The sequence below is a fragment of the Capra hircus genome, chromosome 10 (assembly GCF_001704415.2).
Source record: "Capra hircus breed San Clemente chromosome 10, ASM170441v1, whole genome shotgun sequence".
In the NCBI taxonomy this organism is placed as follows: Eukaryota; Metazoa; Chordata; class Mammalia; order Artiodactyla; family Bovidae; genus Capra; species Capra hircus.
The window spans coordinates 33,604,491-33,616,986 of record NC_030817.1 but is presented as its reverse complement, the minus strand read 5'-3'; the positions used below and the strand labels follow the sequence as shown (position 1 = coordinate 33,616,986).

The 12,496-nt window shown below is 33.1% G+C and overlaps 1 protein-coding gene across 2 annotated transcripts in view; it reads right to left on the bottom strand.

Annotated features, from left to right (window-relative positions):
• The window catches only part of EXOC5 (exocyst complex component 5), a 50,430-nt gene that overhangs the window by 20,737 nt on the left and 17,197 nt on the right, over positions 1–12,496 (bottom strand). For both annotated transcript variants that reach the window (XM_018054099.1, XM_018054100.1), the window contains 8 exons: positions 12,259–12,453; positions 7,815–7,879; positions 5,279–5,307; positions 4,137–4,246; positions 3,387–3,431; positions 3,144–3,284; positions 2,052–2,134; positions 883–1,092 (listed from right to left, as the gene is read on the bottom strand). In XM_018054099.1, coding sequence (XP_017909588.1) covers positions 883–1,092; positions 2,052–2,134; positions 3,144–3,284; positions 3,387–3,431; positions 4,137–4,246; positions 5,279–5,307; positions 7,815–7,879; positions 12,259–12,453 — 878 coding nt within the window. The remainder of the gene's footprint in view (positions 1–882; positions 1,093–2,051; positions 2,135–3,143; positions 3,285–3,386; positions 3,432–4,136; positions 4,247–5,278; positions 5,308–7,814; positions 7,880–12,258; positions 12,454–12,496) is intronic.

The window sequence follows — 12,496 nt, the reverse complement described above, 5'->3', positions numbered from 1 at the left end:
ATTTTAAAGCTTTTTAAATATACTAACTACTTAAGCATATTGTACATTTATTACTATTAAACATAATTTAGCTTTTCTAAATGACTGAGGGTTATTAAGAACATTTATTATATTTATAGAAGGCTAGATTACTTTTGTTCCTATTTATAGAATATATAGCTCCAGATTGTGAACTTTAAAAAAAAATTCTTATGGTTGTTTTTTAGCTTTTCTCTTTTACTTGCTACTGCCTTTCAGATGTCACTTCTTATTCCTAATTATAATCTCTCCATGATCATTATTTAATATATAACAAGCTGGGAAATAAGAAGCTGATTTAGCTGTATGAATATTATATGAACCATCAACTCTGATGGTTCACAAAAGTCATTTTGATTCATCCTAGAATCAACTAAATTCCAGATAGGTAAGATCTAGATTACTGAGCTGCCACCAATTCTTATAGCAAATCATTTTATTTTCTTCTAGGATATGAGTAAATTCAAGTTTTAATGTATTACTTAAACAAGTTCATGCCCAAGTCATTTAAAAAGCTCAGGGTATCAATTTGCAGGGGTTTTTGTTCTTTTTAAGCACACCTGCAACAGCAGCAATAAAACAATTTACTTCCTAATTAATAGCCTGGAATAATTAACTCAATCTAAAAAAAGGAAAGAAGGGAGGATGGGAGGACTTATGGCACTGGTATTCTGTTTTACATTTTAATAATGTTAAAATATTTCAACATGTGGCTCAAAAGACAGGATTTGATGAATGGTATAAAAAAACTGATAATTCTTCACAGAAAATTCTAATGACTATCAATATTTCTCAAGTTGTCCAAATATAAAAATGTTTTTAATATCTTTAGTTTTAACTATAACATTTAACAAAAACTCTTACCCTCCTGTGCCAATGGATCTCTTTTGATGGTTTTTTGAATCATAATAGCGCTGTAGGATCATAGCACTTCTGCTTTTCAAATAGCCAGTCTCTATTTCAATGTAGCTCTCCAAATAGGAAATGAAAATGGACTTGATAAGCTTAGACAAGAAAGTCTGTTTATCAGTACCTAAGTTAAACTCCATCAACTTGCTGGAAAGATTTGTGGTTCTTTTCATGGAAAAGAGGGGAAAAAGATAAAGGTATATTTTAGGTATAGAAATAATATTAAGAAATACATATTTTTAAAATGTGACTTTTGAAAAACTTATGTTAAACCACCATTTCTTGAACCCTGGGACATTACTTAGTATGCAGAGAGCAACTATATAAGGTTATATAAATATATTAAGTAGAATGTATATTACAAATAATATGATGGTTTTGAAAACTGCCATAAACTCCTAGAGACAACTCAACAAGAGGAAACTGAGGCAACCAACCAGTCTAGAAATGGCAACAATGGCCGAATGGCTTCAAGTATGCCATTCATGACATGGTACCAAGTCAAAATACTTCCTCTGTTCATTCTCTTCTCTGGACTTGTCTCTAATTTTCTGTTTCTCACTGCTGAAGATAGACTCAGAATAGTGCTGCTGTTGAAACAGACTTCCTGATTATAGTTACTTTTGAAAACCCTCTTCTCAAAATCACAATGAAGAAAAGCAACTCCACATGAAGCTTCTACAAAGTGTAACACTGCCATTTACAAAACACAAGCAAGATTTTCACATCAGACTTAAGTCTGAAACTGTCATTTGTTAAGAATTTGTGACTCCTTTTCTCAACTTCTAAAGCTTTAATGAAAATAAATGTAGTTATTACTCATTCTTTAAAAAAATTAAATAATGAAATAGTTTACAATTAAGATCAAAAACATAATTCTCAAGTCTTAGTTTAAACAAGGTTTTATACTTCATTAAAGTATATTAACATAAAGCAAAATATCTAATAGTTAACCTGCTAAGAAAGATACTCTTATACAATACTAGTCTATACAGGCAAGTATTTAACGCTAAAAGCTATATTGCTATCTGACAAACTGTTATTCAAAAACACCTGAATACTTCCCAATTTTCTATTTGAAGAAAAGGTGAGATATTACTATTTTCTAATAATTAAAAATATACCTTGTGTATAAATCATAGAGACTTTTGAGATACTGCTCTGCATCAGACTTCCAACATTCTTGTAACTGGTCTTTCACAAAGCTCTAAAAAGAAAAGTCAACATTCTGTTAATTAAATAAATATTAAATTATACAGTCAATATTTTTTTCCTCTAGAATTACTCCACATTCTTGAACTGTTCTGACTTAAAATCCAGTGGCAAAGGCAATGCATAGGAAATAAACCAATATAAAAAAAATTTAAAAACAGGTTTTTAGTTTACTGCTTCTCGTATTTACTTGTACATTTATATCAGTGTTGGGATTAAGCATTAAGAATCTCAAATATCTTATCTTTAGAAAAAAATCCCCCAAAACACTTGAAGCTATATCAATATGGTCAATTCTTTAAAGCAGCATTTCCCAAACTGTAGTCTAAGTAACACTAGTGTCCTTTGAGACACTAACAGACCTTACTATAAAACTGGGAAAGGCAGTACATTACATTTCCACTTCTAGAGGATCACAATATATATTAGTACCTCTAAAGGATATTAAAAGTCGTGTTTTTAAAACGACATTTATTTATCACTGCTGAATCCACTGGTAAACAGTTTAGGAAATGTTGCCTTAAAGTACAGAGCTATGGAAGCAAAGGCTGTAAACGAAACATTCAGAGTTTTTTCTTTTCATGTCAGTGCCATATGATAAAAAATTTTACAGATCTTGTAATCTTGTTCAAATTTACTTTACTAAGGTAAAAATAAGGTAAGCAATGTCAATGCTAAGTATCATTCTTAGCATTTCAAAATGCTATCGATTGGTCAAGGTGAGAGCCCAGTGAATATTAAAATCTGAGGCTTATCTATCACACCTGTTACTACTACTACTGATACACATGTAATTTCTAACACATGCTCTGATGACCGTGAGTGGCACCTTTTAACATTTTGTTTTAAAGCTTGACACTGTCTCTCCTTTCCCCTATACTTAATAAGTGAATTGCTGTTCCTAAGGATATTACACAAACAAACTCAATTTTTAAAAACTTTTAATACAGAGGAAAAAAAACACATATTGTCTTAAGAGCTACTTAGTCACTGTTTAAAATTACCTGTAGTTTGATTTCAAATACATTTTGAATAAGTTTAGCCAGTACTGTTTCTGGATTGCTAAAGATATCTCCAACTTGTTTGTTTACCCGTTGACAGAGTATTGCTGCATCTTCAAATATATCGTTTCTCAAGTAAGCACCCTAAAGAGCAGAGAATTTTATATAATGAATATATAATTTAAATGCTTTTTAAAACACAAATCAGCATAAAATAAAATCAAATGAAGTGTACTGTTATGTTACCTCCTGGCACTGCTTTATATAAACATCAACACAATGAGAATAACCCTAAGAAGAGAGAAATACACATCACTGTTTTGGTTAAGTTATAACAACAATAACAATGTCAATACAAGAGGTATTACATATAATAAAGCTATTCTATGCCTCAATAAATGGTCAGCAGTAACAGCTACTCTCTGGTTTCTCTATTCCAACGGACACTTAAGGTCAAGCCTTCTTGCTTTTGAATTATTTCATAAAATGTTTGACTAAAAAAAACAATAAACAGCCAGAAGGGAAACAATTTTCTACATCAAACTATATAAAAATTCAGTGATAGTTTATTATTAATAGTATTAATATAATAGTACCGAATATAAGATCCTTAAGACCTAGGATTTAATATCATTTCTGGAGAAACATAAAAAATATACATTCAAATTATTCCAAACAATCAAAATTAACACTGTGATACACTAAAACAACAGGGCAAAATCACAGACTGTAATACACCATGGTGGCTCAGTGGTAAAAATCTGCCTGCCAATGCAGGAGACACGGGTTCAATCCCTGGGTGGGGAAGATCCTCCAGAGAAACAGCAACCCACTCTAATATTCTTGGCCTGGGAAATTCCATGGATAGAGGAGTCTGGTGGGTTACAGTCCAAGGGGTCACGAAGAATCACAACTTAGTGACAAAACAACATACAGAATTCACATCATCTCTACATTCTTTAAGACTAATCTGCACTTTAAATTTTTTCTATATACCTTAAAATGAAGTAAAACAGCTGCTACTTCTCTCATTCTGGAGATTTCACCTCTTCTTTGAGCACCAGTAAACTCCTGAATCAACTGGCATTCTAAATCATGGTATTTACCTAAAAATAGAAAGTCATTCAGCTACAATGAAACAAAGTACACAGGTTATTTGCAAGTATACGGTTTCTTTATAAATATAATGATTATGAGTCTAGCTTTCTTTTAAAAGAATTGTAAAAACCATGAGATTATAGGTAGTGGATCAAAACTCTTATTATAATATACTAAGGCATATAAATCTATATTTTCAACACACACAAAAAATCTTCCCAACTGGCAAAACAGATCAGCTCCTATAGTCTGACTTCCATTTACGACTATGGGAAAAAACTGGATGTCATTTCTGAAAGCAAGAGATAGGAAAAGTCTTAAACCTGACTTTAGAGAAAGAGTAAAGAGAACTATCAAACTCTTTACTAGAGTTCAAATGCCTTTACCATGAACAAAGGCAGATTCAATACCAGATTATAAGACAACATGTGGTATTTGATTCACTACATTCTTGGGGCTATTACCATATACTTTTGGCAAAACAGGTGATTTTTGAACTTTAGTGAGTTCCTGAATAGTGACTTAGAGCCTAGAAATATAGTGGCTATTAAAGAAATCTGGAATGATCTGCCTAAAATACAATCTAAAGAACAAGTTTCAAACTACCATGTACAGAGTTAAATAGGTACTGAAATGGTCATATGAGCTTTTTTTAAAAAAAAAAAAGAAAAAGAGAGAGAGACACGTATATACAGATACAAAAACAATGTCTAAGATATGTTGTTAAAAACACAAGGTACCAAGCTATTTGTATAGGATGTCACCAATTTTAAAATACATGGGGACCATAGAAAAAAATTCTACATATTATATACATGATTTACGTTCTATGCTTATATCAAGATATCCATAGAATACCATGGAAGAATACACAGGAAACAGATAATATTTAATAGCTGTTTCAAGGAAGAGGAATCAAATTCACGGATGGGGTGGGAGGATGACATTGTTCCCACTCTCTTCTTTTACGATTTTCTTTCTTTTATAAAAGTAGTTTGATCACCTATCCAAAACAATTAAATAAATAGAACCCCACTTACTTGCAATTTTAGATTTAACTTCTGAAAATCTGAAAGATAAAAACCAATGATGAAGTTCATTATTTGCGACAAATGTACATAGTAATGTAAGATATTAATAAAAGGGAGAATGAGGATACATAGAAACTCTCCATACTAAATGTCTTCATAAAGGAAGGGAGGGAGGGGAGGGAGGAAGGGAGATGAGAGGGAGGGTGTGACCAAGGAAGGAGGGCAAAGACAAGGCCAGAGGGGAGAGAGTACTGACAGGAAGCATGCCATTTAACAAACTGAAACCAGGCAATTCAGATGGAGTATCTAGTTCTCACTGAGGAAATTCACACTGAATAACCAAATCCCTTTTAAAGAGGGAGGAATTCTGAACATTAATTAACTGAGCCAGTCCCAACAACTGAGTTATTGACCCTACTCATATTCATTGCCATTTTAAATTCACTTGATATTTGTCTCTTTTCCCTTCTGTTAGGATTTCCTCATATGAAGTTTCATTATTGTCACTTAAAAGAAAATAAACAATAAGTATATATATAAATGATGCTGAAACTCCAATATTTTGGCCACGTCATGTGAAGAGTTGACTCATTGGAAAAGACCCTGATGCTGGGAGGGATTGGGGGCAGGAGGAGAAGGGGACAAAAGAGGATGAGATGGCTGGATGGCATCACCGATTCAATGGACATGAGTCTGAGTGAACTCCGGGAGTTGGTGATGGACAGGGAGGCCTGGTGTGCTGTGATTCATGGGGTTGCAAAGAGTCGGACACAACTGAGAGACTGAACTGAACTGATAAATGAGTTATTTTAAAACTGGAAAAATAAAACAGAAGCCATAAAAAGGACCCCGCATGTGCCTAGCATTCAACCTCTGCAAATTCAGAAATTAAAATAGCAATTAAAATACACTAGAACTTTTTCAAATCATAAATATCAAAGGGGAATGCACAACATGGAAAATTAACGCTGAAAGATCTCACATAATTAAAGTGATAGGTGAGGGGATGGCAAAAAAGACGCCAAAGATAGATAAAGAGGGTAGTAATTCAACAAGAGCTATACAAAATTGATATGGGCTTCCCAGGTGGCTCATTGTGGTAAAGCAGGAGACGTGGGTTTCAATGAATCCTGGGTTGATAAAATCCCCTGGAGATGAAAATGGTAACTCGCTCCAGTATTTGTGCCTAGGAAATCACATGGACAGAGGAGCCTGGCGGGCTATAGTCCTCGGAGTCACAAAGAGTCAAACATGACTTAGCAACTGAGCACACAGATAACATAATTGATATATCATAGTTATGGTGGATCACAGAGTACAGAATACATGTTAGGTTATATTGATCTCTGTGAGAAAATTAAATTTGATTAGGATGTAAATTCAATTCTAAGGCTTGGGAGAGAGGTTAAAACAAAAATATAAGAGAAGTATGTAACTGAGAAGTGGGAGAAGATGAGTGTATATATCTGATGTTTATATGGGTGGGAGAAAATGATCATGTACCCATTGTGAGCCATACATTTTATCCATTTAAGTAAATGGTTTAACTGTGAAATAAAAGCTTTTTTGTGGATGACATTAAAAATCATTATTTACAATGTTGTTGTTATAAGAGTATCAATAATAGCTAAATGATTATTATTGCTAACTCTTTACGACGACACAAAGTTCAAAGTAAAATAAAATATATTTATGGGTAGGGAATATTGGGACATAATGGGCAAACTTTAAGTACAGTAATACATTTACATTCTACTTGTAACGGAGGATCTTCAAGTACCACAAAAGGAATAAGATACATTATCTGTTTTAAGAGAAGATATGTTTTTCCAGATATTTAAATGGGAGAACCACTATTAATAAAATTTAATTAAGGAGTCTGACATTCCATGGACTAAAGGAAATCATGAAAGAATTTTCTTCTCAGTGAAGCCTCTTTAAGTATGAAACCATTAATACCTGACTTAGCAATGGTCCTAAAGCCTGGCATCTAAAACAGGACTTTGTAACTTTAAGGTCCCTAGGAAGGAGCTTTCAGACAGGTTAAATGGTCTAAAACTCCAAGAAATTGTATACAACAGTCTGTTTATCTGAACTTTTTAAAGGCAATTTCATAGCTTTTAGCAATTTCATAGCAATTTCACCTTTGCAGAGGTGTCCAAGACTACCAAAAGCTTAAGAACTCTCATCTAGAGGAAAAAGCAGCTCAAGAAACCATGTTTAATCTTTCTCTGCCCTTCTACACTGTTATCAAAGTCAAAAAAAAAAAAAAACAGAAAATTCAAAATGTTACTTGTCAATCTCAAAATTCTCCATCAATTTTTTTTCAAAAGAAAAAGGATTGAGATTATTTCAACATACATCATTAAATTTAGTTGCTAAGAGACCATATTTTTTCAATCAATTATTGCATACTGTATCTTTTAAAGGCAGTCCTCAGTAGTTCTTGTTGATTTAATGAGTAAACTAATACAGGTAAAACTACAATTTTATTCCATACATTACATACTATAAAGCCAAATTAACTCTTGAGAAATAAACTTGCCTATCAAAAGGTAACTCTTGGGCGATTAGGTGCAACTTCTGAATGATGTCTGCTGCCTCCTTTATCTATTAAAAAAATAAAAGCAATAGTTAAAAAAAAAACCTTTATACGTATCAAAAAATAATTTTGTATTTAAAAATAGTAATATTCTCATATGTATGTCCACAGACTCTCACCCAAACAATTTTCTTTTAAAATACACAATAAAATCTTGTGAGCAAGAGGAATACATCTGGGGTATCACCAATAATGAGTCATTGAAACATAAACATTTGTCATTATGGTATTGAAATCTTGTGATTTTATAATGCCACAATCCCTTCCCAATGAAACCTGCAGTTCAAGTCTACTCCAAAAAATTTCAAATAATTGACTGCCGAAAGCAAGTTTAAGTATCTTCTGAGTTTATGAACAGAGAAACAAGATTTATGAAATAATTCAGACCATACTGGTGCATATATCCCACTGTAGGTAAAGAAAATAACAAAATGCTTATCATTTAATATCAAGTTTTAAAACTTGTTAACATGAAGTCTTCTGAATAGAATATGATACAAAAATGTTTGTACTTATTCAAGCCGTGTAACTAAAGGATTTAGATAAGGAGTCTAAAATTTTTTAAATGCAGAAATTTGTGCTTATTCATACTAATGTATAGAGAGTTATATATGCTAACTTTTGAAAACAAATTTCAAATAAGCATTGAGTTTAATTTTGGCACACCTTTAGTAACTGATTTTATCATTCACTTTCTTTAACACTAAGAAAAAAAAAGGAAAAAAAGACAGATAGAGACTCCTGCAAATGTTGACAGAAGAGCTGAGAACCTTCAAACAGAACTTTCTGAGTACTCATGTGAAGTCTGGCAAACAACAGTGGAAAAAAAGAGCAGGACCGAATGATACTGCTGATGCCAAACAAGAGTGAATATAGACAGCATTTCTGCTTCAGCTACTTATCTCCTAGTCAGCATGTCACTGCCATTTTCAGTTACCGGACGCTCAGTCTAATCCTGCTGCACATGAGCATAGATTAACACTACAAGACCACTTTTCAACATGCCATTTAGTGGTACTAGCAAGGTCCACCATTTTCTCCTTACCAATACTCCCTTCAGAAGGAACCTGCCAGGTACATGCTTTATGTTTCCATCAGGAGTTTGTTCTTGTTAAGAGACATAAGTCCCCCTTATGCAGTGTTTACAAACTTCACTTAATATAGGAAGAAGTACAGCAGAGTAAATAACATATTATTTTATTGAATTACCAAATTATTTTACAAAAACTATTTCAAGCACAAGTAGTTCTTAAAGTCATCTGTCAGTTAAAATATACTCTAGGCACAGAAGTTTTCAAAACCACAATCTAATAACCTGCTCACATCTGCTACTGATGTCAGCATGAGGTGACAGACCACCCAATGCTAACATGTTAAAGATAATCAGGGCCACCAGGCATTATCTACATGCAGAACATTAAGTTGTGATTCTAAGAAGAAAAACAACTAACATACTTTGTAAAGATGGTGGTAAGAGGGAATATATACTATGGACATAAAATGTTTTTTTTTTCCCCCAGAGAAAAAAATTAGAAGATTCTGAAAAGCAAAGATTTAAAAAAAACAGCAAAAATGACTATGGAGCAGAAAGAAAAAGGACTAAGATGTGTTATCTTTTCCCATTCTAGTTCCTTCCACAATCACACACCGACATGGGTGATTTTCCTTTTCTTTCCACTGGGAAGGTGGCTGGTACACAGTGCAGAAACTGAAACAGCCAGAAGTTTACCTAATAATTAGCAATCTAGTACCATATATGAGGTTCCTAAGTGTAGTTAACTGGCAGTACCAGGCCAAAAATAATGACTCAATGGTAACCCAAAATCTATGGGAGACATGAGAGAAAAACAAGACAACTGTGAAAAGAGGACTAAAGTATAAGAAAAAAAGAAACAAGATGAAAGAAAATGAGATATGGGAGAGAGTGACACAAAGGAAAGAAAATAAGAGGACTTAGCTTAAACCCTGGTAAGTCTGTACTTACTCCTCAAAAATTAGACAGCTAGTGACCAAGTGAATGAGGTAGCAAGGATATGAAGATTTGCTCATCTTTCATTAAGAATCTTAAGAATTAAGAGACAATAGTAACATCATGAACTACACAAATACTTGAGAATTAAAATGTTTAAAGTGTAAAGAGATAATGTAAAGAAGATAATTTCATTATATAAAACATTATAAGCAATACAAATCAGGTTAAAATACGTGTACAATCACTATCAACATCATCACTATTATATCAAGTTTTAAGGATCTACTTATTTGTAACCCAATATGTATGTATAACAAGCCTGAACTTTTGATGTCTTTCTAGAATGCCACAATATTCATCATCGAATTCAGTTGAAAGTAAATTTCTTGAAAACCAGGGCCAACGTTATTTGATTCTGCATAGTTTTGGTGGCTCAGACAGTAAAGAATCTGCCAGCAATGCATAAGACCTGAGTTTGATCCCTGGGCGGGGAAAATCCCTTGGAGAAGGGAATGGTTGCCCAGTTCAGTATTCTTGCCAGGAAAATTTAATGGACAGAGGAGGCTGGTGGGTTACAGTACCTGGGATCACAAAGAGTCAGACATGACTGAGTGATTAACCCTTAGCATGATATAGAGAGTACTAAATCCTCAGTGATGTTATTTAGAGATGAAAAAAATAAAAACAGACGGATGTGTGAGTGATTGAAACATTCTACACTTAACTACTTTCAACTTGTGCCCCACAAGATCTTCCATACAAAGAAACAATACTCTGCAATAAATAGTAAAATCATCCTTTTTCATTTAAAAAAAGTATATGTGGCACTAGTGGTAAAGAATCTGCCTGCCCATGCAGGAAATGCAAGAGATGCAGATTTGATCCTTGGGGTGGGAAGATTGCTTGGAGAAGGAAAAGGCAACCCATTCCAGCATTCTTATCTCCGAAATCCCATGGACAGAGGAGTCTGGTGGGCTACAGCCCATAGCGGAAGAGTAGGATACAACTGAGCACGCGCACGCACACACACATAATCAGTCAATTTTAAAATATTTACTTTTCTCTAGATTCTAAATGGCTGCCTTGAGCTGCATGAAATAAACAGACCAACTCACACTGGGTAAAATATCTGCATTTTGTTTATAACAAAGCATAAATATACTCTACAATCCAACAGGTATAATCCAAGGTAACCCAAGCTATAAGACTTGAGTTACATACAATTTTATATATATATATATAAAACAATTAAAAATATATATATATAAGTATTAATATATACTTTTATAATACATTAGAAATATATATGTTTCATGTAGGAAACAAAACAAAAACATTCAAACAAAACAAAACTGTACCCTGAAAAAGTTTGGTGTTCAAGCCATATGTGTTATGCGTGTGTGTATGAGAATCACATGAATGTATAAAAGTTAGATATTGCCAGTGTTTTACAAGTGTTTAGGTATGATTATGTTCTTGATATTAATCTTATCAGCTCTACTTTATATTATAAATATAATTCCTGGAACTCAATATTTAAAATACTGTCTTTTCTATAGAGGAATTTTCTCTACACATATAAGCATTTTTTTCAAAGATCTCTAAAAATTATAAACTCTATAAACCTATATATTTCCTGCTCACAAAACAATGTGTTGCTTAATTCAAAGTGAACTTCAATACAACTTAGCTTTTAACATTCCACTACCTGAGATATCCCATGGAGTAAACCTGGAAAATAGTCTGGAAGACTGTATTTAACATATTAATAGACAATGTTATTCCTATGTGCATATACTATCCATAATTCTTATTTTTTCATGCACTCTTAATTTTTCCCCCACCGAGGGGAAGAAAATGAGCTGAATAACCTTCTCCCAAGATTGTAGAGTAACCAATACCATACAACCTTAGACGAGGACTAAGTGACTAGTGCTATGAAAAAGATTAACATGAATAATTAATTCAGATTTTTCAATTCTTTTTGATCTGAACTATGCTTTACCTTTATAAAAGCACTTTATTCAAGTAACAAAAACTAGAAGCTCTGAATTTCTTGCACAGAAATATACTTCAGTTTGTAAATGATTTAGGGTCACACCACCCCCTCACCCAGGGGAGTATGACTATTAAATTCTTTTAATATTAAAAGTCAATTATGAAAAAGAAATACTTATTAACATAGTTAACTCAATATTTCTAAGCCATACACATTTCATAAACAAAATGCCAGGCAATCCAACTGAAAATTTGAATGTAAATTTTGTTGGCAAGTGTCTTTTTCAAAATAAAGACTTTTAATAAGTCAGCTACTCAGTGATTTGAAGTCTGACTCTGGAAAGCAGCAATTTAGTTCATAATTAGAGCACTGTTAGTAATGTTATTACATGCTTTTATTCTTCTGACAGTGCTCACCTTTTCAGAATTTGTAAAAACATCAGATTTCAGTTCTCCATCTAGAAACTCATTGAAGTATTTCATCAACTTCTGAGCCTCTACTGCCCGTTGTCTGGGTGTGTTTACCCCCTCCAACTGGTCTCCAAGGTGACAGACTTTGGTTGCTACATAGCTGATGTGCTCATCTAGTTCTTGGAAATGTTGGAAGGCAACCTAGGAGAAACATGCACAAGCATAAAATACAATCAGAGAACCC